At 44.6% G+C, this 27,987-nt stretch overlaps 1 protein-coding gene across 1 annotated transcript in view; it reads right to left on the bottom strand.

Annotated features, from left to right (window-relative positions):
• AHCTF1 (AT-hook containing transcription factor 1) overlaps window positions 1-23,227 on the bottom strand; it is a 204,264-nt gene extending 181,037 nt beyond the window's left edge. Inside the window, exons 1-4 of the mRNA XM_073627874.1 lie at window positions 22,888-23,227; window positions 6,528-6,657; window positions 4,787-5,040; window positions 3,156-3,336 (exon numbers count right to left, since the gene is read on the bottom strand). Of these exons, the coding sequence (XP_073483975.1) occupies window positions 3,156-3,336; window positions 4,787-5,040; window positions 6,528-6,648 (556 nt within the window). The 5' untranslated portion in view covers window positions 6,649-6,657; window positions 22,888-23,227. The remainder of the gene's footprint in view (window positions 1-3,155; window positions 3,337-4,786; window positions 5,041-6,527; window positions 6,658-22,887) is intronic.
• Between the last annotated feature and the right edge of the window lie 4,760 nt (window positions 23,228-27,987).

Below are 27,987 nucleotides of genomic sequence, written 5' to 3'. Positions count from 1 at the left end.
TTTTTGCAGTAGACCTCCTCTGTAGATCTAAAGTGGTAACCTGTAAAGGCTTTTAAAGGCTTTTAAAAATGTATTTATTTTGTTGCCACTGCACGTTTGTGCGCAATTGTAAAGCATGTCATGTTTGGTATCCATGTACTCGGCCTAAGATCATCTTTTTTATTTCATCAAACATTTGGGCAATATAGTGTGTTTTAGTGCATTAAAATTTAAAAAAGTGTGTTTTTTCCCCAAAAAATGCGTTTGAAAAATCGCTGCGCAAATACTGTGTGAAAAAAAAAAATGAAACACCCACCATTTTAATCTGTAGGGCATTTGCTTTAAAAAAATATATAATGTTTGGGGGTTCAAAGTAATTTTTTTGCAAAAAAAAAATAACTTTTTCATGTAAACAATAAGTGTCAGAAAGGGCTTTGTCTTCAAGTGGTTAGAAGAGTGGGTGATGTGTGACATAAGCTTCTAAATGTTGTGCATAAAATGCCAGGACAGTTCAAAACCCCCCCAAATGACCCCATTTTGGAAAGTAGACACCCCAAGCTATTTGCTGAGAGGCATGTCGAGTCCATGGAATATTTTATATTGCGACACAAGTTGCGGGAAAGAGACACATTTTTTTTTTTTTTTTTGCACAAAGTTGTCACTAAATGTTATATTGCTCAAACATGCCATGGGAATATGTGAAATTACACCCCAAAATACATTCTGCTGCTTCTCCTGAGTACGGGGATACCACATGTGTGAGACTTTTTGGGAGCCTAGCCACGTACGGGACCCCGAAAACCAAGCACCGCCTTCAGGCTTTCTAAGGGCGTGAATTTTTGATTTCACTCTTCACTGCCTATCACAGTTTCGGAGGCCATGGAAAGCCCAGGTGGCACAAACCCCCCCCAAATGACCCCATTTTGGAAAGTAGACACCCCAAGCTATTTGCTGAGAGGTATAGTGAGTATTTTGCAGACCTCACTTTTTGTCACAAAGTTTTGAAAATTGAAAAAAAAAAATGTTTTTTCTTGTCTTTCTTCATTTTCAAAAACAAATGAGAGCTGCAAAATACTCACCATGCCTCTCAGCAAATAGCTTGGGGTGTCTACTTTCCAAAATGGGGTCATTTGGGGGGGTTTTGTGCCACCTGGGCATTCCATGGCCTCCGAAACTGTGATAGGTAGTGAGGAGTAAAATCAAAAATTTACACCCTTAGAAATCCTGAAGGTGGTGATTGGTTTTCGGGGCCCCGTACGCGGCTAGGCTCCCAAAAAGTCCAACACATGTGGTATCTCCATACTCAGGAGAAGCAGCTGAATGTATTTTGGGGTGCAATTCCACATAGGCCCATGGCCTGTGTGAGCAATATATCATTTAGTGACAACTTTTTGTAAATACTTTTTTTTTTTGTCATTATTCAATCACTTGGGACAAAAAAAATAAATATTCAATGGGTTCAACATGCCTCTCAGCAATTTCCTTGGGGTGTCTACTTTCCAAAATGGGGTCACTTGGGGGGGTTTTGTACTGCCCTGCCATTTTAGCACCTCAAGAAATGACATAGGCAGTCATAAACTAAAAGCTGTGTAAATTACAGAAAATGTACCCTAGTTTGTAGACGCTATAACTTTTGCGCAAACCAATAAATATACGCTTATTGACATTTTTTCTACCAAAGACATGTGGCCGAATACATTTTGGCCTAAATGTATGACTAAAATTTAGTTTATTGGATTTTTTTTATAACAAAAAGTAGAAAATATCATTTTTTTTCAAAATTTTCGGTCTTTTTCCGTTTATAGCGCAAAAAATAAAAACCGCAGAGGTGATCAAATACCATCAAAAGAAAGCTCTATTTGTGGGAAGAAAAGGACGCAAATTTCGTTTGGGTACAGCATTGCATGACCGCGCAATTAGCAGTTAAAGCGACGCAGTGCCAAATTGGAAAAAGACCTCTGGTCCTTAGGCAGCATAATGGTCCTGGGCTCAAGTGGTTAATCCAGAAATCAGTAAAGCATATAACAGCCTGCACCCACACAACACTGAGACACTGGACTTGTTTATCATTAGTACACCTCGAGCAGCACTACAAGTTGCTATATGGTATCGTGAGTTAAAGGAGAACTCCAGCCTGAGCTTTTTAGGCTGGACCTCTCCTCTGGGTCACAGGAGTGCAATTAGTTTTCGTCACTGCCTACAGTCAAGACAGCGCGTCATCCTGACGTCCCAAGTCTGGATCCGCCAGCTGCCTTGATTGATGGCAGTCTCAGTGAGCCGCTGAGACGACATCTCTCCGCCCCTCCACAGCTCAACGCTCCAGTGAGAGTGGAGAAGCAGAGAGGAGATGCTGACTGACAGTCAGCAGCACTCCTCTCGGGGATCTGTGAAAACCGACGCATCGGCGATGTTCGGTGACTCGGTTCTCAGTGCAGAGATGGCGGGGGACAGCTGCAGCATTGGTCTGATGCTCCATCCACATAGGCAAGGCAAGTATGAATCACAAATAAAAAAAAAAAAAAAAAACAAAAAAAACAACACTCTTCTCTTAACAGGGTGGGAGCCAACCGCAGGACAAGTGTGAAGTCTACTGAGACTACACAGACATAAGAGATAAATAGCAGCTTCTTGCTCTCTGTATGTTGTAATGTGAAAGCTGCATAAACTAAACCTGTCAGAAGTGATGCACGTTAACGGCCATTGCCAACACTATTCTGAAGCAGACAGTTATCCTGAATCTATCTTCACAGGTGGAATGGAATTTAAGTAGTGCTGAAGCCAGCGGTGTGCACGAAAGCAGTAGCTTTCCTGGCCCTCAACCTCCTCACTGGCTGAGACACAGCTGTCCATCACAGCCATTGAGGATTGAGCAGGGCCGAGCTGCGCTCTCTGTGTCTCAGACACAGAGGTGGCTCGGGAGCGAGCATGCACAATTGCCCACAGAGCAAGCAGCTTGCTATGGAGGCACTCAGGGAGGGGACAGAAGTGCCATGGGGAGTCCTGAGAAGAGGAGGCAAGTAGAACTTGTTTGTAAATTTAAATAAAAAATAAAAAGGCTGAAGTTTTACAAACCCTTTAAAATCTTAGCATTATACAATATTGCAATACAAAGTATGGGATGTAAATATAACATTTACGGGAGGGGGGGGGACGGGGGGGGGGGGGGGGGGGAGTACCTGAAGCTTCCAGTTCATCTTGATTGCCCGATACATCATCTAAGCATAAATCAATAAGAAGAACATGGCCAACATCCGTGACGACTGCAGCAACGCCAAAGAACCACCTCAAACTTTGATGTAAATGTTGAGTGCTTGCGCTAGCTCCACCATGATTGATTATAGGTTCAACAGAAGTTACCTATGTTTGCATCGAAACAGAAAACAAAAAAAAGGGGAAGTGGAATGTTAGTCATAAGACCCCTTTGCAAAGTAGATTGTTAGATCTTAGATTTAGCAGACCTATGTAAAACAAAAAGTACCAAATTATCTGCTATACAACAGACTCTTCTGCTGACATTTTAGCCAATTAAAGCCCGATTCCTAATACAAAAATCGTAAACACTGTCAAAAGTGCCAACTCTCTTCAGTCCACTACAAACATTTTTGTTTCTTCAAATTGCCCATTATTTCCATTCCGAAAATGTACCGAGGTGAAAGCTCCTTAGTAGATACACAGTTTACATTTAAACCCCGATAGAAACTATAAACATTCAAACCCGGTCTACCTAAAATAAAAGGTTTTGGATTTAGTGCCCTTAGTTTATTTGCCCCATTTTCCACCTATCCCAAGTCTTTATTCTTCTGTCCTCACTCCCACCAGATCTACATTGTGTGAACAAGGAGTGATTTCAGCAGTGGCTGCTCAGCCTTTCCATGAATGTAGTAGAAGCATGGACAGGCGAGTACTAAAGAGGATTTAAGGGAGTGTGGAATTAAAAGATAACCAACCCGCTTTTTACCCTCCCTCTCACCTGTTAACTAGGGTTGTCTTATTTTCATACTCACCTGAGATGCTCTGCTCAGTGGCAACATTTTTCCTCTGAATGTCATCGGGAGCCAGGTTGAATGTTCCCGGTTCAGGCAGCTGGTCTAGCTCATTAATGAAAATACTTACCTTATAACAAAGCTCCTCCAGTCACCGCTGAGGGAGCTTCTTCCGGCGTTTCTTCCGGGTTCACTTACAGCGCCGGAGCTGTGAGGAGGTCACTCCAGCGCATGCGCACAGGAACCCTCTGTCGACAGTGGCTGCATGCAAGGTGAATATCCCCTAAACTGTGCAGGTTTAGGAGATATTCATTTTAGCTACAGGTAAAAATGACTGTAGGTAAAAACGACCAAGCGGACAATACAACCTCTTTAAAACTGAAAATCGTGAGTGGCTAGGCTCTTTATTGCAGATCACACATGCTTATGTCACTTTTGCAATAAAAGAAACGTACCCAATTGTTAGCAATCTTCTTTAGAACATGCAGCTCCATTTACACATTCTCAGCACACTTGGTGCTAGAATAAATTAACTCTAGTGAGCATGCGCATGAGTTACGCAATTTATATTCCCCACTGGGTAAATAAAAACAGACAAAGGCCCAGAACCCAGAAGAAGGCAGTGCCCGTGAGGGAGCTTGCGAACGCTGCATCGCTGGAATGAAGCAGATTACTTGTGGACTTTGCTTCCACTTTAACAACCTCAGCAGGGCTATAGAACATAACTTGTAAAGAAAACTAAGATCATCCATGCAATAAATGAACACATTTAAAGTACATTTAAAAAAAACAAAAAAAAAAAAAACAAAACATTAAGTACATACCAAACCGGGAAGTACAACAGCTTTAACTACTCTTGAAATGCTAACATCATATAGGCAGAGAACACTGCTTTCTGCTTCAATTAGTCCGACAAGTAATCCAGTCCTCTTTTGCCATGAAAACTCTTTGACGGTCACAACAGTAGGCGGTCGTTCAGTCACTCCGCTAAAATGATAGGCAGAAAGCCTTTCACCTGTTAAAGCATTAATAACTTCCAGCTGAGGTCCACAAGCCAGCCAAGCTAGTCCAGCTTTACCTTTAAAAACATTAGAAAGAAATTACCAAAAATGTAAACAAAGATGTATGTCACCAAGTAAGCATTCCTGCAGTTCTTAAACTGGGTAATCTGCACCTAAAAGGGCAACTCCGCGAGGGAAATAGAAATGGCAAATAAAAAATATTGCATATACAATTGCTACCCAAGCCATACTGAAATGGAATGTTTTTAAAAAGTAAAAACATGTAATGATGGTTCAAATAAAGTGGCAGTCAGCACTATCATTAAGATATGTTTAAAGGAGAAGTACAGCCAAAGCTTGTTTGGCTGTACTTCTAGGGATCACAGGAGTGCAGTTTGCTCTGCACTCCTGTGACCCGTTTTCACCCTGCTAAGCCAGTACTGAATTGTAAATTAAAGTGGTCGTAACCCTTAAAAAAAAAAAAATCCTGTTACTTTAAAGCAGGATATACAGCATAGTGCTTCTGCAGTGTCATTTGTCCCTCTCTATGTTGCAAAATACCTGGTTGATTCTGCATGTTCCTGTGTGTCTCCCCCCCCCCCCCCCCCCCCCCCACCTTGTGTGCTGACCATGGCTGCCGATTCAGGATACTGCGGTCAGTTTACCTCCCTCCGTCAGCCTGCAGTCTCTCCCTCTCCGTGTGTGTGCGCGCATCGCAATGGCTGTAAAATCACCAATTCCAAATACTGGAAGCCCCTGTTACAGAAAGATATACTATGCAGTATTGGTTTTAAAAATTATGTAGCGAAATGCCTCATTTCAAAGCGCTGATGTGCACTTACGTGACCCCCCCTGCACTCCTCCCAGCTGCCATCAATGGGGAAATCGCAGCCCTTCCCACTGCAGCCCTCAGATCGGGAAAGGAGAGCGCCGGGATGTCACGCGAGCGAACAGCGGCTCTCTAAAACTAGGTATTTTGCTGGATCTTTTTTTTTTTTTTTTTTTAAACGCACACAGATACTGCAAAGTATATCTTTCTGTAAAAGCCCTTGCACACTGGGGCGGTTTGCAGGCGCTATTGCGCTAATAATAGCGCCTGCAAACCCCCCCGAAAGTGCCGCTGCTTTCATTCCAGTGTGCAAGCCCCGAGGGCTTGCACACTGGAGCGATGCGCTGGCAGGACGGTAAAAAAAGTCCTGCCAGCAGCATCTTCGGAGCGGTGAAGGAGCGGTGTGTATACCGCTCCTTTACCGCTCCTGCCCATTGAAATCAATGGGACGGCGCGGCTATACCGCCGGCAAAGCGCCTCTGCAGAGGAGCTTTGCGGTGGTATTTAACCCTTTCTCGGCTAATAATAGCAGCGTTTTACCGCCGACGCCACCCCCCGCCCCAGTGTGCAAGGGCTCTAAGAGGGGATTCCAGGATTTGAGATTAGTGACTTTACAACCAATGTAAATATCACATTTTAGTACTTCATATTAAAAAAAAAAAAAAAAAAAACAAAAAAAAAAACAAAAAAAAAAAAAAAAAAACTGTAGAACTCCCAGAAAGATGTTAAACATACCTGTTGCAAATTTTGCTCGAAGAACAGAATCCAGCTGTATATCATCTTCCTGAAGTGCTTTTACAGTTGCATCAGGAAATTGCAGGAACTCGCTTGTTACTTGGGCAGACAGATTTTGCATCTTTTTTGCCTACAAACCACAAAATACAAGATTGTAAAAGAGCAGCCATAATCTGTAATCTATGAGCGATATGTTACGTTAGTTATAGGCTGGTCAGAAAGAATGACAATAAAAACCTGTTATAGGAGGAAACTCATTATGCCCTCCCAGCAATTTTTACAAAATGCCCCCTCCTACCACACACACACACTTCACAAATCGTGCGCGTCCCCCCCACTTCAAAAATCCCCCTCCCTAGTGCCAGTATGCGAAGAGAAAAAAAAATAAAAAAAACTTTAGCCCTGCTGCGGGTAACAAGAGGCATGCTGCTGGACCTTCTATTCACACCACAATGTACCCCGGAAGTGTGGTGCAGTAAGCTGCAATAAAATTCAGACATGCTGCAATTTACTGAAGCATACAGGACAGGATCGCATGTCACTATACAGCAGAGCAACGCACAATGCTGCTGTACAGTGACATGAATGAAATGTCACTTTTGTACACATTAAATAAAATACATAAAAAAAAAAAAAAAAAAAAAAAAGAAAAAGGGAACACTGATGTGCTGAAAAATGCTGCAGCCCCTCTCCTACCTATACTGCTTAGCATAATTTTACTCCGCGGTGCCTTTTTTGATGTGTTCATTGTCAGTGTATTTCAATGGGCAGGTGCATTTTTTTAACTGACCAAACATGCAGTAAGCAGGATTTTTAACACCGCTTCAAAAGGTGCCGATAATGGCTGACAAATTCATATTCTTTTAAATTCATGATATTAAAAAGTCAATTATAAAATACAGTTCTTTATAAAAATATATTTAAACAAAAAAACATCAGTTTCGGTCAAGTGCATTTCATTTCAGTGCACCACTAGGCAGGTAGCATAAGCTGACAACACACAGAATTTCAGCCAGTTCCTAATGAACCAGAGAAAAGTCAATCACTTGGCAGCACCACTCCACCATACGAACATATACATCCTCATCAGGAAGTGGTTATACCAGGATTGTGGCTGCAGACATGATCATAGTCAAGATTTTCAAATCAAAATTCACAGACAGCAATGGGCTTTTATGTAAATGTTATTTGAATGGCTCTACAGCTGCCCAATCACTTTTACAGGGCACCAAAGGGCCCACCCTCACCTCTTGCAACCATTCCTAGGCTCTACCTTGCCATTAAGGAGCCCAAAAATGCCACAACCTGCCTAGCCAGGTCAGTACAGAAAAGAACGAACACTTATTCCTCCCCTTCCACTGTGAAAAAATAAAACCGGAAGCAACAATAAATTTTGTCACTTTGTTACAGTTTGTCGTTTACAAACCATTACGAGCTAAGCAAGCACCTGATCAAACCAATCGCAGTTTGAGCAGATGCTTTTGAGGGCAGAGGAGAGATCAGGGCTCTAATGCCTCGTTTCCACTGAGCGGTTCGGTACGCTATTTTGGGTGTTTCCATTATGAAAGCAGCCCATACAACCGAACTGTACCGCTCCATTCAGGGTCCTGCTTCAGATGTGGGGCCATAGAAAATGGAACGGTTCGGTTAGGGCGGAGCTACGATACATTCCACTGATTGGCTGACAGAAAACCCTCTGCTGTGCTATGCTGAGGCATTTACTGTACTTATAATGCGCTGTCAATTTGCGCAGCGTTTTACACATATTTTGTACATTCACATCCGTCCCTGTCCTCAAGGAGCTTACAATCTAAAAGGTACCTAACTCACATTTATATATACACAGTATATATACTGTACTGTATTTAGACAGGAGCCAGTTAACCTACCAGCATGTCTTTGGAGTGTGGGAGGTAATTGGGGTACCTGGGAGGAAACCCACGCAAGCACAGGGAGAACATGCAACTCCTGGCAGGTAGTGCCGTGGTTGGGATTCGAACCGGAGACCCTAGTGCTGCCAGGCAGAAGCGCCAACCAGTAAGCCGCTATAAAGTTGAATAAAACAAAATTCAGACTTTAAAACATCCAAAAATTACGAAAAAAAAAATGTAATTGCCCATCCCCCTGTGTTAATGCAAAAATGCGCACAGGTCCTGCAGACAGCACCACACGTGAGGTAGCGCCGCAAACATCAGAGTGAGAGCAATAATTCTAGCATCAGACTTCCTGTTGGGCGATGCCTTTACAGGTTTTGAGTTAAGGATAAATTTAATGTACCAAAGTTTGTTACCATTCCACAGGCCTGCACGCACTTCATTTGTTAAACTGCTGAGCAAATGTCGCGTGACATAAAAATTATTATATTCTCCACAGCCTTTGCTTTCACAAAATATGCAATACTTGGGGGTTCTAAGGAATTTTTAGCAGAAAATGCTGATTGCTGGCTGAACAGCGCCTGCATCTAACTGCAGCTCTCTTTATTTATCCCAATACCACTGAGCTCAGCCGCTGCTGTGATAAGAGGAAGTAGCATGAACACTGTGTATGCACCCCTTTTGAACCAGCAAGCCTGTTCACTCCTGCAATGGTGATGAGCACCCAACATCTGTCAGGTTCTTGAAATAAGCCAGACACAGGAATGGAAACAAAGGGAGTATTTCAGCCAGACCTAATGGGTGACAGAAAAGGAATGCAGGTAGGGCAATACTGCATTAAACAGTATTTTTTACAAAAGGCACAGTACATTTTAAAGTACTGGGGCCCCTTGTTTGCTCAGACCGGTTTATGTAAAAAGTGAACTTTATCTGAAAATGTTTGCACCCCCCCCCTTCTTTAAATGCATACCTACTAGCATCCAATGCCCGCAGCCTCCTTGTTGACATCACCTGTGCAGTGACACCCATAGACTTATATGGGACTCTGCAGCACAGTTGCAGCCAGGGCCAGAGAAATTGAAAGGCTGGATATCAAACACAGAAGGCTATGGTGCTGGGTGCTCTGCGCTCTAGTCCTGCCAGCACGCTCCTTGCACTGCCACACCAAACACTGCTTTACAGAGACTGACATCAAGTCCAGTGACTGGCCTCTTGTGGTGCTTCTCCCTCTCCCAGTGTAAGCTCATTTTTGCAATGACTGTAAGAGGCTCACACCACAAGTCCAGTTCAAGCACTCATGTTTTAATACAAGCAGTATTCACCAATCAGCCACAAGATTATGACCACTGAAAGGTAAAGCGAATAACATTATTTCGTGACAATGGCATCTGAAATTGGATTGGATATATTAGGCAGCAAGGGAACAGGTTATCCCTAAAGTTGATTTGCTGAAAGCAGAAAAAAAAAAAAAGTGTAAGGATTTGAGCAACGTTGACAAGGGCCAAGTTGTGACGGTTAGACGACCGAGTCAGAGCAGCTCCAGAACTTCAGCTCTTGTGGGAGATTCCTGATCTGCAGTGGTCAGGACCTACCGATAGTGGCCCAAGGAAGGGAAAACTGGCAACAAAGTCACGGGTGGCCAAGGCTCACTGGGAGTTAAGTCTGGTAAGTGTAGTCTTGATCTAATAGAAGAGCTACGGTAGCTCAAATTACTGTCAAAGATAAAGTGGTTGTAAACCCTTACATATACCCAGTGAATGACTGGCCCCAGGTGATACACAGGAGGTGAAACAAATCCTCCTACATAAGTTGTACCTGTTTATCTGCAGTCTTCTTTTAATCCATTTAAAGCTCAGAATAAAGCTTTTCTGAGAGTTAAAAAAAAAGGGGGGGGCAGAGAGCTGAAATTACACACTGCAGACCTCAGTGAGGAGAGGTCTGAGAGCTGATTGGAGGAAGGGACACTCCCCTTCACAGTTGAACAGAGCTGATGCTGTCAATCACTTGGAGATCCCTCCCAGTCACCTTTTTTGCTGACGAACGAACGCAGATGACATTTAGTGCTTTTAAATGAGACAAGTACACACTAGGGCTGGGGGAAAAAAAAAAAATCGATTTGAATCTTGAATCGAGTTGAGAGGTCAAATCGATCTTTTTAGATTTTTTTTTTTCACCAGGACCGGCGCTGACACCGCACCGGTCCTGAGGAGCTGCGGGCAGGAGTTTTTAGGCGAGGCCGCGGCTTCGGCCTAGTCCGCGAGGCTGGACACCGCGGACTAAGCCGAAGCCTCGCCTAAAAACTCCTGCCCGCTGCTCCTCAGGACCGGCACGGTGTCCAAAAAATAAAAGAAAAAAAAAAAAATGTAAAAAAAAAAAAAAAAAAAAAATAGCAGATTTTTTTTTTTTTTTTTTTAGAAAATCGCCCAGCTCTAGTACAAACTATAGAGGGATAGGCTTTGTTCATTTTTCATATCTGAGGTTGACGACCATTTATGGTTCTGATAGAAAGGTGACAGAACACACAGCAGTTTGCTGGGTATGGGGCCAAGTAGCTGCAGGCTGGGCAGGATGTCCATGCTGCACCATGTCCACAGCCAAAAGTGCTTACAATGGGCACATGGGCATCGGAACAAGGTGGCCTGGCCTGATGAATTAGGTTCTCTTCTACATTTTGTGGAGGGCTGGGTGTATGCACATCACTTACCTGGGGAACGAAGATGGCACAAAGATGCGGTATTAGAAGAAGGCAAGCTGGTAGAGGCAGTGTGATGCTTTGGGCAATGTTCTGCTGGCAAACCTTGGTCCTGCCATTCATGTGGATGTTACTTGGACACATACTACCTAAACACTGTTAAATAAGTACACCCCATCATGCAAATGGTATTCCTTGATGGCAGTGGCCTCTTTCAGTAGTATAATGCACCCTGCCATACTGCAGAAATGGTTCAAGAATGGTTTGAAGCACACAAGTTTGAAGTGTTGACTTGGCCTCCAAATTCTCCAGATCTCAATCCAATAAAGTGGGGGTCAGCAACAAGTAGATTGCAGCCAGGTAGGGCCGAAACAACTAATCGATGAAAATAGTTGTTAACTATTTTCATAAATCGATTAATCGGCCAGCCAATTAGATGGCCTTCATACAGAATGCATTATTCGTTTACATATCAGGAAATACAGTGCAGAACACATACAGCTCAGTACACCGTCCATACATGTCAATAAGTGTCTGAGAACTTGTGAATGTGTGAGGAGCAATGCCTCATGGGACATGTAGTCCTGGGCAGGGAGTGAGTGATTCTTAAGTCAGAAGTTTTTTGTACCTTGCTATAGGGGCCTCTATACTTTGCATCTTGCTATTGAGGCACTCTGAAGGCAGGAGGAGCCAGAAGAGTCAGTGGGGGACCCCAGAAGAGGAGAATCAGAGCTGCTCTGTGCAAAGCCATTGCACAGAGCAGGTAAGTATAACAGGTTTGTTTTAAAAAAAAAAAATTACTTTAAAAAGACTGTGCGGGGAAGATCAACATCGGAACTCAGAGAAGGTGGAGGCTGACAGACTTGAGGTAATAAAAGGCATTAAAATTACATTTAACCACTTGACAACTGGGCACTTAAACCCCCTTCCTAACCAGACCAATTTTCAGCTTTTGGTGCGCTCACATTTTGAATGACAATTACTTAGTCATGCAACACTGTATCTTTATGAAATTTTTGTCCTTTTTTTCACACAAATAGAGCTTTCTTTTGGTGGTATTTAATCACTGCTGGGTTCTTTATTTTTTGCGCCGTAAAAGAAAAAAGACCGAAAAATCTGTAAAAAAATACATTTTTCTTCATTTCTGTTATAATATTTTGCAAATTAGTAATTTTTCTTCATATATTTTGGCCAAAATTTATACCGCTACATATCTTTGGTAAAAATAACCCAAATCGGTGGATATTATTTGGTCTTTTTGAAAGTTATAGAGTCCAAAAGCTATGGTGCGAATATCTGAAAATTGATCACACCTGAAGTACTGACGGCCTATCTAATTTCTTGAGACCCTAACATGCCAGAAAAGTACAAATACCCCCCAAATGACCCCTTTTTGGAAAGAAGACATTCCAATGTATTTAGAAAGATGCATGGTGAGTTTTTTGAAGTTGTCATTTTTTCCCACAATTCTTTGCAAAATCAAGGTTTTTTTTTTTACTTTTTTTTTTTTCCCACAAAATTGTCATATTAGCAGGGTATTTCTCACAGACCGCATATGCATACCACAAATTACACCCCAAAACACATTCTGCTATTACTCCCGAGTATGGTGATACCACATGTGTGAGACTTTTACACAGCGTGGCCACATACAGAGGCCCAACATGCAGGGGAGCACCTTCAAGCGTTCTGGAGCACCCAGGCCAATTCTGACATTTCTCTCCTACATGTAAAAATCATCATTTATTAGCTAGAAAATTACTTAGAACCCCAAAACATTATATATGTTTTTTTAGCAAAGACCCTAGAGAATACAATGGCGGTCGTTGCAACTTTATCTCGCACGGTATTTGCGCAGCAATTTTTTAACGCTTTTTTTTGGGAAAAAAAACTGTTTTGTGCTTTACAAAAACCAAAACAGTAAAGTTAGCCCAATGTTTTTGCATAATGTGAAAGATGAAGTTACGCCGAGTAAATAGATACCCAACATGTCACCTTTCAAAATTGCACGCGCTTGTCGAATGCCACCAAACTTTGCTACTCAAAAATCCCCATAGGCGACGCTTTAAAATTTTTTACTGGTTACATGTTTTGAGTTACAGAGGAGGTCTAGGGCCAAAATTATTGCTCTCGCTCTACCGATCGCAGCGATACCTCACATGTGTGGTTTGAACACCGTTTTCATATGTGGGCGGGACTTACGTATGCGTTTGCTTCTGCATGCGAGCACACAGGGACAGGGGCGCTTTAAAAATTTTTTTTTTTTTTTTTTTTTTAATGTTCATTTTACTTTATTTATTTTAGTTTGATGCTTTTTTCCAAAAAAAAAAACAAATTTTGACCACTTTTATTCCTATTACAAGGAATATAAACATCCTTGTAATAGGAATATGGCATGACAGGTCCTCTTTACAGTGAGATGTGGGGTCAATAAGACCCCACATCTCACCTCTAGGCTGGGAAGCCTGAAATTAAAAAAAAAAAAAAAAAAAAAAAAAAAAGATCCTGGCTTCGATCGTAGCGGTGAGTCGGTAGAAGCACCGCAAGGCGGCGGGAAGGGGGGACGTCCCCTCTCGCCTCCCGTAAGAACGATCAAGCAGTGGAACAGCTGCTATGATCGTTCTCATGGTGTAGGGAATCGCCGGCTGAAAAAGCTGATATCTGAATGATGCCTGTAGCTGCAACCATCATTCAGATATCTCCGCACAAAGTCAAGGACGTTGTATGACGGCCGGCGGGCGGGAAGTGGTTAAAACGCTTTTTTTTTTTTTTAACACAAAGTTGTCCATTTATACAATATTTCTACCACATAACATGTACATACCAAAAATGACACCCCAAAATAGATTCTCCTGCTCCTCCTGAGTACGGCGATACCACATGTGTGAGACTTCCACAGCTTGGCCACATACAGAGGGCGAGTACAGCTGGGCATGGCGGGGGCATGGCAGAGTATGGCGGGGGCATGGCAGAGTATGGCGGGGGCATGGCAGAGTATGGCGGGGGCATGGCAGAGTATGGCGGGGGCATGGCAGAGTATGGCGGGGGCATGGCAGAGTATGGCGGGGGCATGGCAGAGTATGGCGGGGGCATGGCAGAGTATGGCGGGGGCATGGCAGAGTATTGCACAGCATTGCAGAGTATTGTGGGGGCATTGCAGAGTATTGTGGGGGCATTGCAGAGTATTGCACAGCATTAGTAGTGAGGGATGGCTGAGCATGGATGGATGGATGGATGTCTCTGTGCAGCGCTGTGGGCACTACACATACAGCCCACAGCGCTGCAGACATCCATCCATCTCCCTCTCCTCCACAGTGTACCGATCGGTACACAGGAGGGGAGGAGAGGAACCGGCATCATCAGATGACGCCGGTCTGTTTACATGTGATGGCGCCGTCATTTGACGGCTCGATCACATGGTAAACGGCCGCGATCAGCGGCCATTTACCGGGATCCGTGATGCGCCGGGTCCCCTGGACCCGGCGGTCACGGATGTGTTCGGGTGCGCGCCCCAGGCGCGCGAGAGGGGAATTCTGGGAGGACGTCATAGTACGTCCACCCAGAGTTATCCAACCGTCCTGCAGCCGTCATTCGGCTATGGGCCGGTTGGTAAGTGGTTAAAGTAAAACTTTACCAGTATTGTGCATTATATTTAAAATGATTATACCCATATCCTACTTCTGGGTGTATTATGATTATATATGATATAGGGCTGCAACTAACAATTATTTTGCCGATTGTTTCGATTGATCAGTTAATAACCTTAAAAAAAAAAAAAAAAAAGTGTGGTGTATAATTTAGTTAATATGTAAAGTTTAAAAAAAGGCAATTTATTCTTAAATATCTCTATGCAGTGGTAAATAGAACTATATGGTTAGAGAGCAAAACCTCTAATCCACTCTGAGAATAACAGACAGAAGAGATATACTGTATATACTATTAGAGGTTGAATCTGGTAAACATCAAACTCAGATCTTTTTTAACCACTTGCCGACCGCCTAACGCAGATATACTGCGGCAGAGTGGCACGGGCAGGCAAACTGCCTCCTGCCCCCCCCCAGGTGCCCGAGGTGGTCGGCATCGTTAGGGGAGCGATCCAGGCTGAGGGGGAGACCACTCATTCATGGCCACCCCCTCGCGATCGCTCCCAACGAATGAGAATCTTCCTTTGCTGCTGTATAGTAAACAGTGGCAGAGGAAGTGATGTCATCTCTCCTCGGCTTGGTATTTTCCGTTCCGGCGCCAAGGAGAGACGACATCTGAGTAAATGCACAACACATACACTTACAGTAAAACACACCAGGCACACTTTACACCCCCCGATCACCCCCCCCTCCCCCGTCACAGTGACACCAATAGCAGTTTTTCTTTTTTCTGATTACTGCATTCGTGTCAGTTTGTGACAGTTATAAGTGGTAGGGCAGTTAGTGGTAGCCCCCTTTAGATCTAGGGTACCCCCTAACCCCCCCTAATAAAGTTTTAACCCCTTGATCACCCCCCCCGTCACCAGTGTCACTAAGCGATCGTTTTTCTGATCGCTGTATTAGTGTCACTGGTGACGCTAGCTAGGGAGGTAAGTATTTAGGTTAGCCGTCAGCATTTTATAGCGTCAGGGACCCCCATATACTACCTAATAAAAGGTTTTAACCCCTTGATTGCCCCCTAGTTAACCCTTTCACCAGTTATCACCGTATAACTGTTACGGGTGATGCTGGTTAATTTATTTTTTATAGTGTCAGGGCACCCGTCGTTTATTACCGAATAAAGGTTTAGCCCCCTGATCGCCCAGCGGTGATATAACTTAGGTTTTAGGGTCAGAGTCGCCCCAGGCAGCGTCAGGTTAGCGCCAGTACCGCTAACACCCACGCACGCAGCATACCCCTCCCTTAGTGGTATAGTATCTGAACTGATCAATATCTGATCTATACTACTGTCCCCAGCAGTTTAGGGTGCCCAAAAACGCAGTGTTAGCGGGATCAGCTCAGATATCTGCTAGCACCTGCGTTTTGCCCCTCCGCCCGGCCCAGCACACCCAATGCAGTATCGATCGACCACTGCCACTTACAAAACACTAAACGCATAACTGCAGCGTTCGCAGAGTCAGGCCTGATCCCTGCGATCTCTAACAGTTTTTTTGGTAGCGTTTTGGTGAACTGGCAAGCACCAGCGGCCTAGTACACCCCGGTCATAGTCAAACCAGCACTGCAGTAACACTTGGTGACGTGGCGAGTCCCATAAGAGCAGTTCAAGCTGGTGAGGTGGCAAGCACAAGTAGTGTCCCGCTGCCACCAAGAAGATGAACACAGGCCCGTCGTGCCCATAATGCCCTTCCTGCTGCATTCGCCAATCCTAATTGGGAACCCACCACTTCTGCAGCACCCTCCCCCATTCACATCCCCAACCAAATGCAGTCGGTTGCATGAGAGGCATTTTCTTTACGTCCTCCCGAGTACCCCTACCCAACGAACCCCCCCAAAAAAGATGTCGTGTCTGCAGCAAGCGCGGACATAGGCGTGACACCCGCTATTATTGTCCCTCCTGTCCTGACAATCCTGGTCTTTGCATTGGTGAATGTTTTGAACGCTACCATTCATTAGTTGAGTATTAGCGTAGGGTACAGCATTGCATAGACTAGGACACACTTTCACAGGGTCTCCGAAGATGCCATCGCATTTTGAGAGACCCGAACCTGGAACCGGTTACAGTTATAAAAGTTAGTTACAAAAAAGAAAAAACCCCACAAAAAATAAATAAAAAGAACAAAAATAGTTGTCATTTTATTGTTCTCTCTCTATTGTTCTGCTCTTTTTTACTGTATTCTATTCTGCAATGTTTTATTGTTATTATGTTTTATCATGTTTGCTTTTCAGGTATGCAATTTTTTATACTTTACGGTTTACTGTGTTTTATTGTTAACCATTTTTTTGTTTTCAGGTACGCCATTCAGCTGCAGCGCGGATTTATTTATCTTGACAGCAATAGCGTTTGCTCCCACGATACATAAAGCCGTGACTGCAGCGCTGTCGGAGGTGATATATGCCGAAGCATGGAGGCAGCAGGGGCAGAGGAGCAATTTGCTCCTACCTTTTGGGGCGGATGCCCCCATGCTTCGGCATATATAAAAACGGTGCATGTATGCCCATCATTAGAAGTGGGTGGATAAAGGGAGGTATTCTAATGGTGGGCATGCCCACCAAATCAATCTCTTTTTTTCGTTCAGCCCACAGGCTGCATGAAAAAAAAAAAAAAAAAAAAAAAATTACAATATATGCCCAACAAGGACCAGCAATGTACTGATATGTTGCTGGACTTTGAGTGGTTATACCAGAATGATGCCTGCGGGTTTAGGTATCATTCTTTTCAGCCAGCGGTCGGCTTTCATGTAAAAGCAATCCTAGCGGCTAATTAGCCTCTAGACTGCTTTTACAAGCAGTGTAAGGGAATGTCTCCCCTTCCACCGTCTTCCATGTTTTTCTCTGGCTCTCCTGTCCCAACAGGGAACCTGAGAATGCAGCCGGTGACCCATCAAAAGAAGACTATTTGTGGGAACAAAAGGACGCAAATTTCGTTTGGGTACAGCATTGCATGACTGCGCAATTAGCAGTTAAAGCAACGCAGTGCCAAATTGCAAAAAGTGCTCTGGTCAGGAAGGGGGTAAATCCTTCCGGGGCTGAAGTGGTTAAAGGAAAAGAAAAAAAAAAAAATAAAAAGGTTAGATTGTTTTGCAGATTTTCAAACAGAACTGTAATATATTATATGCTGGCCATACAAAAACAATGTCTTCCTTCAAAAAAATAAATAAAAATATAAGTCATTTTAAGAACATTAGTTCGATTTTCGAATCGTTCGTGGGGTCAAATCGAAGTTCGTTTTCAACCACACAGTGACAGAAAAATTTAGAAATAGAAAACTGCTTGGTCAAAGGAATTTTCAGACAGTGTGTGGTTTTCGTTCAGAAATTACATTTGTTTTAAAACAGAATGTTAAAAGCAAGTGAAAATTTCAAACATTCTTTCATTCAGCGAATGTACAAAGATTTTTCATATGAATATCCTCATCTGAAAATTGATCCATGTGGCCAGCATAATGCTTGGTACACACCTATGCAGTTTGCTTTTGATCTGTTTCTACACTGCTTTTTGCTGTGCATTAAGTACAGTATAGAGGGCCCCAATAGCAAGGTAAAGAAAACTTCTGCCTTTAGAACCACTCACTTCCTGCCCAGGACTACATGTCCCATGAGGCATTGCTCCTCACACATTCACAAGTTCTCAGGCACTTACTGACATGTATGGATGATATACTGAGCTGTATGTGTGCTGCACTGTATTTCCTGATATGTAAACAGATAATGCATTCTGTATGCAGGCCAACTAATCGGCTGGCCAATTAACCGATTATGAAATGAACCGATTACTATTTTCATAATCGATTAGTTGTTTCAGCCCTAATATGATATGATATATACATTATTACTTTCACAGTATAAATGAACTCCTTATAGTAGCGATTATCTGCTCTTTTTGTACTATAAAGGGCTAATTTTAGTTTTTTTTAACCCCATGATGACAGAGGATACAAAAAAAACACCATGCTGCTGCTACTAATCGTCTTAGGCCTGGTTCACACCTAATGCGTTTTTTGGTGCTTTTTGCAGAAACGTACTACAGTTCATTTAACATGGTTTCCTATGGGACAAGTTCACATCTATGCTTTTTTCAGCCGCTACGTATTTGGAAAGGGACAAGGACTTTTTTCAATGCAAATCAGTGCTTTTTTAGTTAAATAAACTTAAATGGAAAGGCTGCCCAACAAACTGGCCAAAATAAAAGCATAAAAAAAGTGCAAAACGCAAATCTCAGCAAAATCGCGTGTGCAAAAATGCAAAACAAACAGTAAAAAGCACTGCAGAAACTGATCAAAAGCAAACTGCATGTGTGTGTGAACTGAGCCTCATGCTGGCCACACGTATTGATTTTCGGACGAGTATATTCATACGAAAATACATTCGCTGAAAGAAAATTTCACTTGCTTTTAACATAGTTTTAAAATTAATGTAATTTCTAGATGAAAATCACATATACTGTCTGAAAATTCCTTTGAACAAGAAGTTTTCTATTCTGCTTCTTCAAATTTTCCTGTCACTGTGGTCGAAAGGAACGTCTTATTGACCCCACCAACGATTAGAAAATCAAAAACATCCTGAAAATGACATACTGAAGGAAGACATTGTTTTTGTATGGCCAGCATATAATATATTACAGTTCTGTCTGAAAAATCGGCAAAACAGTCTTTCATTTCTTTTTTCCTTTAAATAAAAAAAAGTGATCTCGGAATCTGATGATATTTACCAGATTCAACCTCTAATAGTATATACAATATATCTCTTGTGTCTGTTCTCCTCACAGTGGATTAGACCCCTTTCACACCGGGGAGCTTTGCAGGCGCTACAGTGCTAAAAATAGCGCCTGCAAAGCTCCCTGAAAGATCCACTCCTGTCTCTTCAGTGTGAAAGCCCTCGGGCTTTCACACTGGAGCGGTGCGCTGTCAGGATGGTAAAAAAGTCCTGCTAGCAGCATCTTTGGCGCGGTGAATTAAAATCAATGGGGCAGTGCGGCTATACCGCCGGCAAAGCGCTTTGCGGGTGGTTTTATACCTTTTTCGGCCGCTAGCGGGGGTTAAAAGCACCCCACTATCAGCCGAATACCCCCCGCAAATACGACGGTAAAGCGCCACTTTATCACCAACGCCGCTCCAGTGTGAAAGGGGCTTTAGAGATGAGATTTTTGCTCCCCAACCATATACCGTATTTATCGGTGTATAACACGCACTCCAATTTTAGGAGGGAAGTTTAAGGAAAAAAAAAAAATCTTACATTTTAAATAAAGAAGCTTGAAGCAAAATTAGGGTCACAGCTCATCAATGCAGCCTGTTCAGTGCCCATCTGCAGCCTCTAAATTGCCCATCAATGCACCCTGCTCAGTGCCCATCTGCAGCCTCTAAATTGCCCATCAATGCACCCTGCTCAGTGCCCATCTGCAGCCTATAAATTGACCAACAATGCAGCCTGTTCAGCACCCATCTTCAGCCTCACCTTTCCCATCATTGCAGCTTCGCCAGTGTTGGATTATCCCTGCTGTCTCCGAGGGAAGAGCGAGCGAGCGTTGCTGAATTACACAGAGCCGCGATCTCCTGTGTACCCGGCACTCCATCACTCACAGCCACACCTCCTGGCCCTGCTCATGTGTTAGACAGAACAGTGGTCCAATGCGGGGCCAGGAGTGGCTGTGAGTGACGGAGCCTGGGTACACAGGAGATTGCGGCTCTATGTAATTCTGCAGCGCTAGCGCCTCTTCCCTCAGACAGCAGGGATCGGTGTATAACACACACCCACGATTTCCCCCTGATTTTAAGGGGATAAAAGTGCTTGTTATATGCCAATAAATATGGTAGCTATTTATATTTGCCACTGCATAGAAATATTTAAGAATACATTGCCTTTTTTAAAATAAAAATCGGCCAATCGATTATGAAAATAATCGTTGGTTGCAGCCCTACAGACAGGTAACTGGTATATTGCGGTCTGGACTTGCCAACACCCAATCCGAGAGCCTTGGAAATGTAAAGGGACTACTTGTAAAGTTGGAGCTGTAGTAGGGAGCAAGAGCCACATAAGCCGATGCCTCCTCTGTAGTGCTGGCTCCTGTCCCATGCAAAGTGTTACCAACTGCACTCCACCTCTTATCCCGGGTAGTGGTCTCCAGAGTGGTGCCAGCAGCAGGAAAGAAGAGATCTTTAGGTCAGTGTGAAGCAATACACTGGGCACAATAGTATAGGGCTGCTTTCACACTGATGTGCTGTGGTTTACCCACAGCCCGGGTGCATTGTACCTGCAACTTTCCTGCAGGTTTGCTGCACTTAGCTATGGGCTTCAAGTATATCCTGTGGGTTTGGTGCACTTTCTAAATGCAATTTGTGCATTCAGAAAGTACACCACACCTGCAGGATATAATAGAAGTCTATGACAAAGCGCAGCTAACCCAGGACAGTCATGAATGCACTGCACCCCCCATCCAGGTAAACCGCAGCACATCAGTGTGAAAGCAGCCTGATAGGGGACTCAGAACAGTAAGGGGTCATTTTCGTTTGTAATTTTTGGGGTGGGGGTGTAAAACCCCATTGTTAAGACATGTTTTTTCCATCCCTGCCCTCTTCAGCTGCAGTGGCCAGGGATGTACACATGTCATAGCAAACGTTATACACCCGGTCATGGTTGGTGGGTGTCAACCCGCCAAGCATGACCCATTCGAGTGAACGAGGCCACTCTGCAAATACCCTGCAACATTGTGCAGTACAGCAATGTTGCTCTCTCACCACCTGCTTTAACCCCTTGGATCCTGCAGACGCATGCAGTTGCGGGGTGCTTGCAGAATGGCACCATTTACAAAAGTGTCACGTTTGGCAGATGGTAGCACCCACCAAAAGCAACAGGGGGGGGGGGGTTAATTCCTGCTGCAGAATGAGTACACATTTGGCAGCTAAAGGAGGTAGAGCTTGTGGGTGGTAAATCAGCAAATCACCCGCAGGGTTTACACCCCCCCCCCCCAAAACTTTGTATGAACGAGTCCTAAGGGTGTCACTACCGAACGCAACTAAGGGCTCAGTCACAAGTACAGCGGGCACCGCTGCTCCTCTGAAGAGCGATCCGAGTGTGTTTGACAGGTGGCGAGGAGGGGATATGTTGCCTCCTCCCCACCCAATTAAAACCCAAGATCGCTGTGCAATGCATGCGATTGTGACACGGCAGTACAATTAGAGGTTTTAAATCAGGTGTGAGGCGATACTGTGCCCTTTGGACTTGTCCCATGTTGTTCAGATAGATCACCACCTCTTTAAGGTTGCCTACCCCCACAACAGAGCATCTATGGGATAGGCTAGAAAAACCATGTGCAGGTTTAAAAGGATCTGCTATTGACAGCTTGGTGCCAGATACCACTGCACACCTTCAGATGTTTTGATTAGTTCATGCCTTGACAGATCAGGAAAAGAGGGAACCTACACAGTATTAAAGGGGTTGTAAAGGTAAAAGTTTTTTCACCTTAATGCATTCTATGCATTAAGGTGAAAAAACTTCTGACAGAACCGCCGCCCCCAGCACCCCCGTTTTACTTACCTGACGCCTCGAAAGTCAGCTTCGCGTTCCCGACATCTGTTCCTCCGCTCACCCTGGCCGCTGATTGGCTGCAGTGGATGGATTGAAAGCAGCGCAGCCATTGGCTCGCGCTGCTGTCAATCACATCCGATGACGCGGCGCGCCGGGGGGCGGGGCCGAGTGATACAGCGAGCGGCTATAGCCGCCGGCTGTATCACGGGAGCGCGCCCGCAAGCACTCACCACCGTGCGAGAGAGCTCGCATGAAGGTGGTAAATGCTTGCGGGGAGGAGCTGAGACAGCCGCCGAGGGACCCCAGAAGACCAGGTTCGGGGCCACTCTGTGCAGAACGAGCTGCACAGTGAAGGTAAGTATGACATGTTTGTTATTTTTAAAAAAAAAAAAAAACACCTTTACAACCCCTTTAAGTGGGTGAACATTCCTAATACGTACTTCGCACGGCGATTGCTCTGCAATCTATAGCAAGCTGTGGTAAAGTTCCGCCGTTGAACAGATCGGCAATCTATTAGGCGAGCAGATCTGCACACGTGACAGGGAGAATCGTGCGGGCCCCGCCCCCTCTGCATCACCATGCTGCTCAGCAGACGCAGGAAAGCACAGCGACCTATTAAAATGCAATTACCTGAGAACAGTCACCGCCGTGACAACTGTCGGCAGCCTGACACCGGAATGAAAGCCGTCCTATGCTTCACATAGGTCAGGGGCTCCCCGTCCAGTACCGGAGATACAGCGTCCCGTTCGTTCCCGCTACTACGGGGCTTTCAGCGTTCACCTCGTCTCAAGGCCCACAGCAGTCTCGTCACCTCCAAAGGCTTTGAGTATTAAAAATCGCGCACAGAGCAGCGCTCAATGGCAATATTTTCTAACACGCAGGCCTATCACACACCCGGGAACATCGCGGCAACCATCACTGAGCCTTTAGCCCCGCCTCTTCCCTTTCCTTTGCACAGCGTCAAAACAACACGTACAGTCCTACGTCGCGACCGTAGACGCAGCGTTAGAAGGGGGCGGACCCAAGACGACTTTCTGATTAGTTCGTTTAGATTGCGGAGGAGGAATGTGATTGGAGAAGGAGGTGCAGGAGGGCGGAACGTTCTCCCTGATATCTCACCCAGCTCAAAGTTGTGGCGGGAATTTCCTGCCTCCTGTTCAGTATGCAAGAGGAACTTCACCTTACGTAGCTGAAAAGTGTATTAGTAATTCCTGGGAATTGTTTCTCTATGTAAATAAAAGATACATACTTACCAGTCCATGGAGTCTGGGTGTTGTCTTCCTTCCAGCCCGATTTTCTTCTATGTCAGCCCAATTTTCTTTCTACATGTCTGTGCACATAGAGAATACCCCTCCCTCTGCCCCATGGTTCTGTCAAGTCCCATAGACTCCTATCTGTGCATGCACAGACATGAGATGGGTCCATACTAGGGTTGCCACCTCATCCCTTTAAAACCGAACACATATTAATTACACAAGTTCTGTGGCTGATTAACTAGTTACTGACTGCCCGCCACAGTTGTACTTCGGCAAGTTGGCTCCCCTGTGCGAATCGCCATCTATTATACGCAGGCCTGGATTTACTCCCTTTGCCGCCCCAAGGCCGGGTCCTTTAACCACTTGCCAACCGCCTCACGCATATATACGTGAACAGAGCGGCACGGGCAGGCAAAATCACGTACCTGGTATGTGATTGCCTTCCCGCGGGCGGGGGGTCCGATCGGACCCCCCCCCCGGTGCCAGCGGCGGTCGGCATTTGTCTAGGAGCGATCAGAGATGAGGGGGAGGCCATCCGATCGTGGCCCCTCCCCTCGCGATCGCTCCCAGCCGATGAGAAACATCCCCTGCCTGTGTATAGTACACACAGGCAGAGGATGTGATGTCATCTCTCCTCGGCTTGGCAGTTTCCGTTCCGACGCCGAGGAGAGAAGACATCCGAGTAAGTGTAAAACACAAACACACACAGTAGAACTGATTGGTGTCAGTTTGTGACAGTTAGAAGTGTTAGTGCAGTGAGTATTAGCCCCCTGTAGGTCTAGGGTACCCCCCTAACCCCCCCTAATAAAGTTTTAACCCCTTGATCACCCCCCGTCACCAGTGAGGTTCGCCGTCAGCGTTTTATAGCGACAGGGACCCCCATATACTACCTAATAAATGTTTTAACCCCTTGATTGCCCCCTAGTTAACCCTTTCACCACTGATCACTGTATAACCGTTACGGGTGACGCTGCTTAGTTTATTTATTTTTTATAGTGTCAGGGCACCCGCCGTTTATTACTAATAAAGGTTTAGCCCCCCGATCGCCCGGCGGTGATATGCGTCGCGCCAGGCAGCGTCAGATTAGCGCCAGTAGCGATAACACCCACGCACGCAGCATACGCCTCCCTTAGTGGTATAGTATCTGAACGGATCAATATCTGATCCGATCAGATCTATACTAGCGTCCCCAGCAGTTTAGGGTTCCCAAAAACGCAGTGTTAGCGGGATCAGCCCAGATACCTGCTAGCACCTGCATTTTGCCCCTCCGCCCGGCTCGGCCCAGCCCACCCAAGTGCAGTATCGATCGATCACTGTCACTTACAAAACACTAAACGCATAACTGCAGCGTTCGCAGAGTCAGGCCTGATCCCTGCGATCACTAACAGTTTTTTTGGTAGCGTTTTGGTGAAATGGCAAGCACCAGCCCCAGGCAGCGTCAGGTTAGTGCCAGTAGCGCTAACACCCACGCACCGTACACCTCCCTTAGTGGTATAGTATCTGAACGCATCAATATCTGATCCGATCAGATCTATACTAGCGTCCCCAGCAGTTTAGGATTCCCAAAAACGCAGTGTTAGCGGGATCAGCCCAGATACCTGCTAGCACCTGCATTTTGCCCCTCCGCCCGGCCCAGCCCAGCCCACCCAAGTGCAGTATCGATCGATCACTGTCACTTACAAAACACTAAACTCATAACTGCAGCATTCGCAGAGTCAGGCCTGATCCCTGCAATCGCTAACAGTTTTTTTTTTGTAGCGTTTTGGTGAACTGGCAAGCGCCAGCGGCCTAGTACACCCCGGTCGTAGTCAAACCAGCACTGCAGTAACACTTGGTGACGTGGCGAGTCCCATAAATGCAGTTCAAGCTGGTGAGGTGGCAAGCACAAGTAGTGTCCCGCTGCCACCAAGAAGACAAACACAGGCCCGTCGTGCCCATAGTGCCTTCCTGCTGCATTCGCCAATCCTAATTGGGAACCCACCGCTTCTGCAGCGCCCGTACTTCCCCCATTCACATCCCCAACCAAATGCAGTCGGCTGCATGAGAGGCATTTTCTTTATGTCCTCCCGAGTACCCCTACCCAACGAACCCCCCCAAAAAAGATGTCGTGTCTGCAGCAAGCGCGGATATAGGCGTGACACACGCTATTATTGTCCCTCCTGTCCTGACAATCCTGGTCTTTGCATTGGTGAATGTTTTGAACGCTACCATTCACTAGTTGAGTATTAGCGTAGGGTACAGCATTGCACAGACTAGGCACACTTTCACAGGGTCTCCCAAGATGCCATCGCATTTTGAGAGACCCGAACCTGGAACCGGTTACAGTTATAAAAGTTACAGTTACAAAAAAAAGTGTAAAAAAAAAAAAAAAAAAAACACAAACAAAAATAAAAAAAAATAAATAGTTGTCGTTTTATTGTTCTCTCTCTCTCTATTCTCTCTCTCAGGTTTAGGTATCATCTTGGTATCATTCTTTTCAGCCAGCGGTCGGCTTTCATGTAAAAGCAATCCTAGCGGCTTTTACAAGCAGTGGGAGGGAATGCCCCCCCCCCCCCACCACCACCACCGTCTTCCGTGTTTTTCTCTGGCTCTCCTGTCTCAACAGGGAACCTGAGAATGCAGCCGGTGATTCAGCCAGCTGACCATAGAGCTGATCAGAGACCAGAGTGGCTCCAAACATCTCTATGGCCTAAGAAACCGGAAGCTACGAGCATTTTATGACTTAGATTTCGCCGGATGTAAACAGCGCCATTGGGAAATTGGGGAAGCATTTTTTCACACCGATCTTGGTGTGGTCAGATGCTTTGAGGGCAGAGGAGAGATCTAGGGTCTAATAGACCCCAATTTTTTCAAAAAAGAGTACCTGTCACTACCTATTGCTATCATAGGGGATATTTACATTCCCTGAGATAACAATAAAAATGATTAAAAAAAAAAAAAATGAAAGGAACAGTTTAAAAATAAGATAAAAAAGCAAAAAAATAATAAAGAAAAAAAAAAAAAAAAAAAAGCACCCCTGTCCCCCCTGCTCTCGCGCTAAGGCGAACGCAAGCGTCGGTCTGGCGTCAAATGTAAACAGCAATTGCACCATGCATGTGAGGTGTCACCGCGAACGTCAGATCGGGGGCAGTAATTTTAGCAGTAGACCTCCTCTGTAAATCTAAAGTGGTAACCTGTAAAGGCTTTTAAAGGCTTTTAAAAATGTATTAATTTTGTTGCCACTGCACGTTTGTGCGCAATTTTAAAGCATGTCATGTTTGGTATCCATGTACTCGGCCTAAGATCATCTTTTTTATTTCATCAAACATTTGGGCAATATAGTGTGTTTTAGTGCATTAAAATTTTAAAAAGTGTGTTTTTTCCACAAAAAATGCGTTTGAAAAATCGCTGCGCAAATACTGTGTGAAAAAAAAAAATGAAACACCCACCATTTTAATCTGTAGGGCATTTGCTTTAAAAAAATATATAATGTTTGGGGGTTCAAAGTAATTTTCTTGCAAAAAAAAATAATTTTTTCATGTAATCAAAAAGTGTCAGAAAGGGCTTTGTCTTCAAGTGGTTAGAAGAGTGGGTGATGTGTGACATAAGCTTCTAAATGTTGTGTATAAAATGCCAAGACAGTTCAAAACCCCCCCAAATGACCCCATTTTGGAAAGTAGACACCCCAAGCTATTTGCTGAGAGGCATGTCGAGTCCATGGAATATTTTATATTGCGACACAAGTTGCAGGAAAGAGACAATTTTTTTTTTTTTTTTTTTGCACAAAGTTGTCACTAAATGATATATTGCTCAAACATGCCATGGGAATATGTGAAATTACACCCCAAAATAAATTCTGTTGCTTCTCCTGAGTATGGGGATACCACATGTGTGGGACTTTTTGGGAGCCTAGCCGCGCACGGGACCCCGAAAACCAAGCACCGCCTTCAGGCTTTCTAAGGGCGTAAATTTTTGAATTCACTCTTCACTGCCTATCACAGTTTTGGAGGCCATGGAATGCCCAGGTGGCACAAAACCCCCCCAAATGACCCCATTTTGGAAAGTAGACACCCCAAGCTATTTGCTGAGAGGTATAGTGAGTATTTTGCAGACCTCAGTTTTTGTCACAAAGTTTTGAAAATTGAAAAAAGAAAAAAAAAAAATTTTTTTCTGGTCTTTCTTCATTTTCAAAAACAAATGAGAGCTGCAAAATACTCACCATGCCTCTTAGCAAATAGCTTGGGGTGTCTACTTTCCAAAATGGGGTCATTTGGGGGGGGTTTGTGCCATCATGGCATTTTATGGCCTTCAAAACTGTGATAGGCAGCGAGGAGTGAAATCAAAAATGTATGCCCTTAGAAATCCTGAAGGCAGTGCTTGGTTTTTGGGGCCCCGTACGCGGCTAGGCTCCCAAAAAGTCCCACACATGTGGTATCCCCGTACTCAGGAGAAGCAGCTGAATGTATTTTGGGTGTAATTCCACATATGCCCATGG

This window comes from Aquarana catesbeiana, linkage group LG04, assembly GCF_042186555.1.
Source record: "Aquarana catesbeiana isolate 2022-GZ linkage group LG04, ASM4218655v1, whole genome shotgun sequence".
In the NCBI taxonomy this organism is placed as follows: Eukaryota; Metazoa; Chordata; class Amphibia; order Anura; family Ranidae; genus Aquarana; species Aquarana catesbeiana.
The sequence above is the reverse complement of the archived record's forward strand: the minus strand, read 5'-3'. Positions and strand labels throughout refer to the sequence as shown.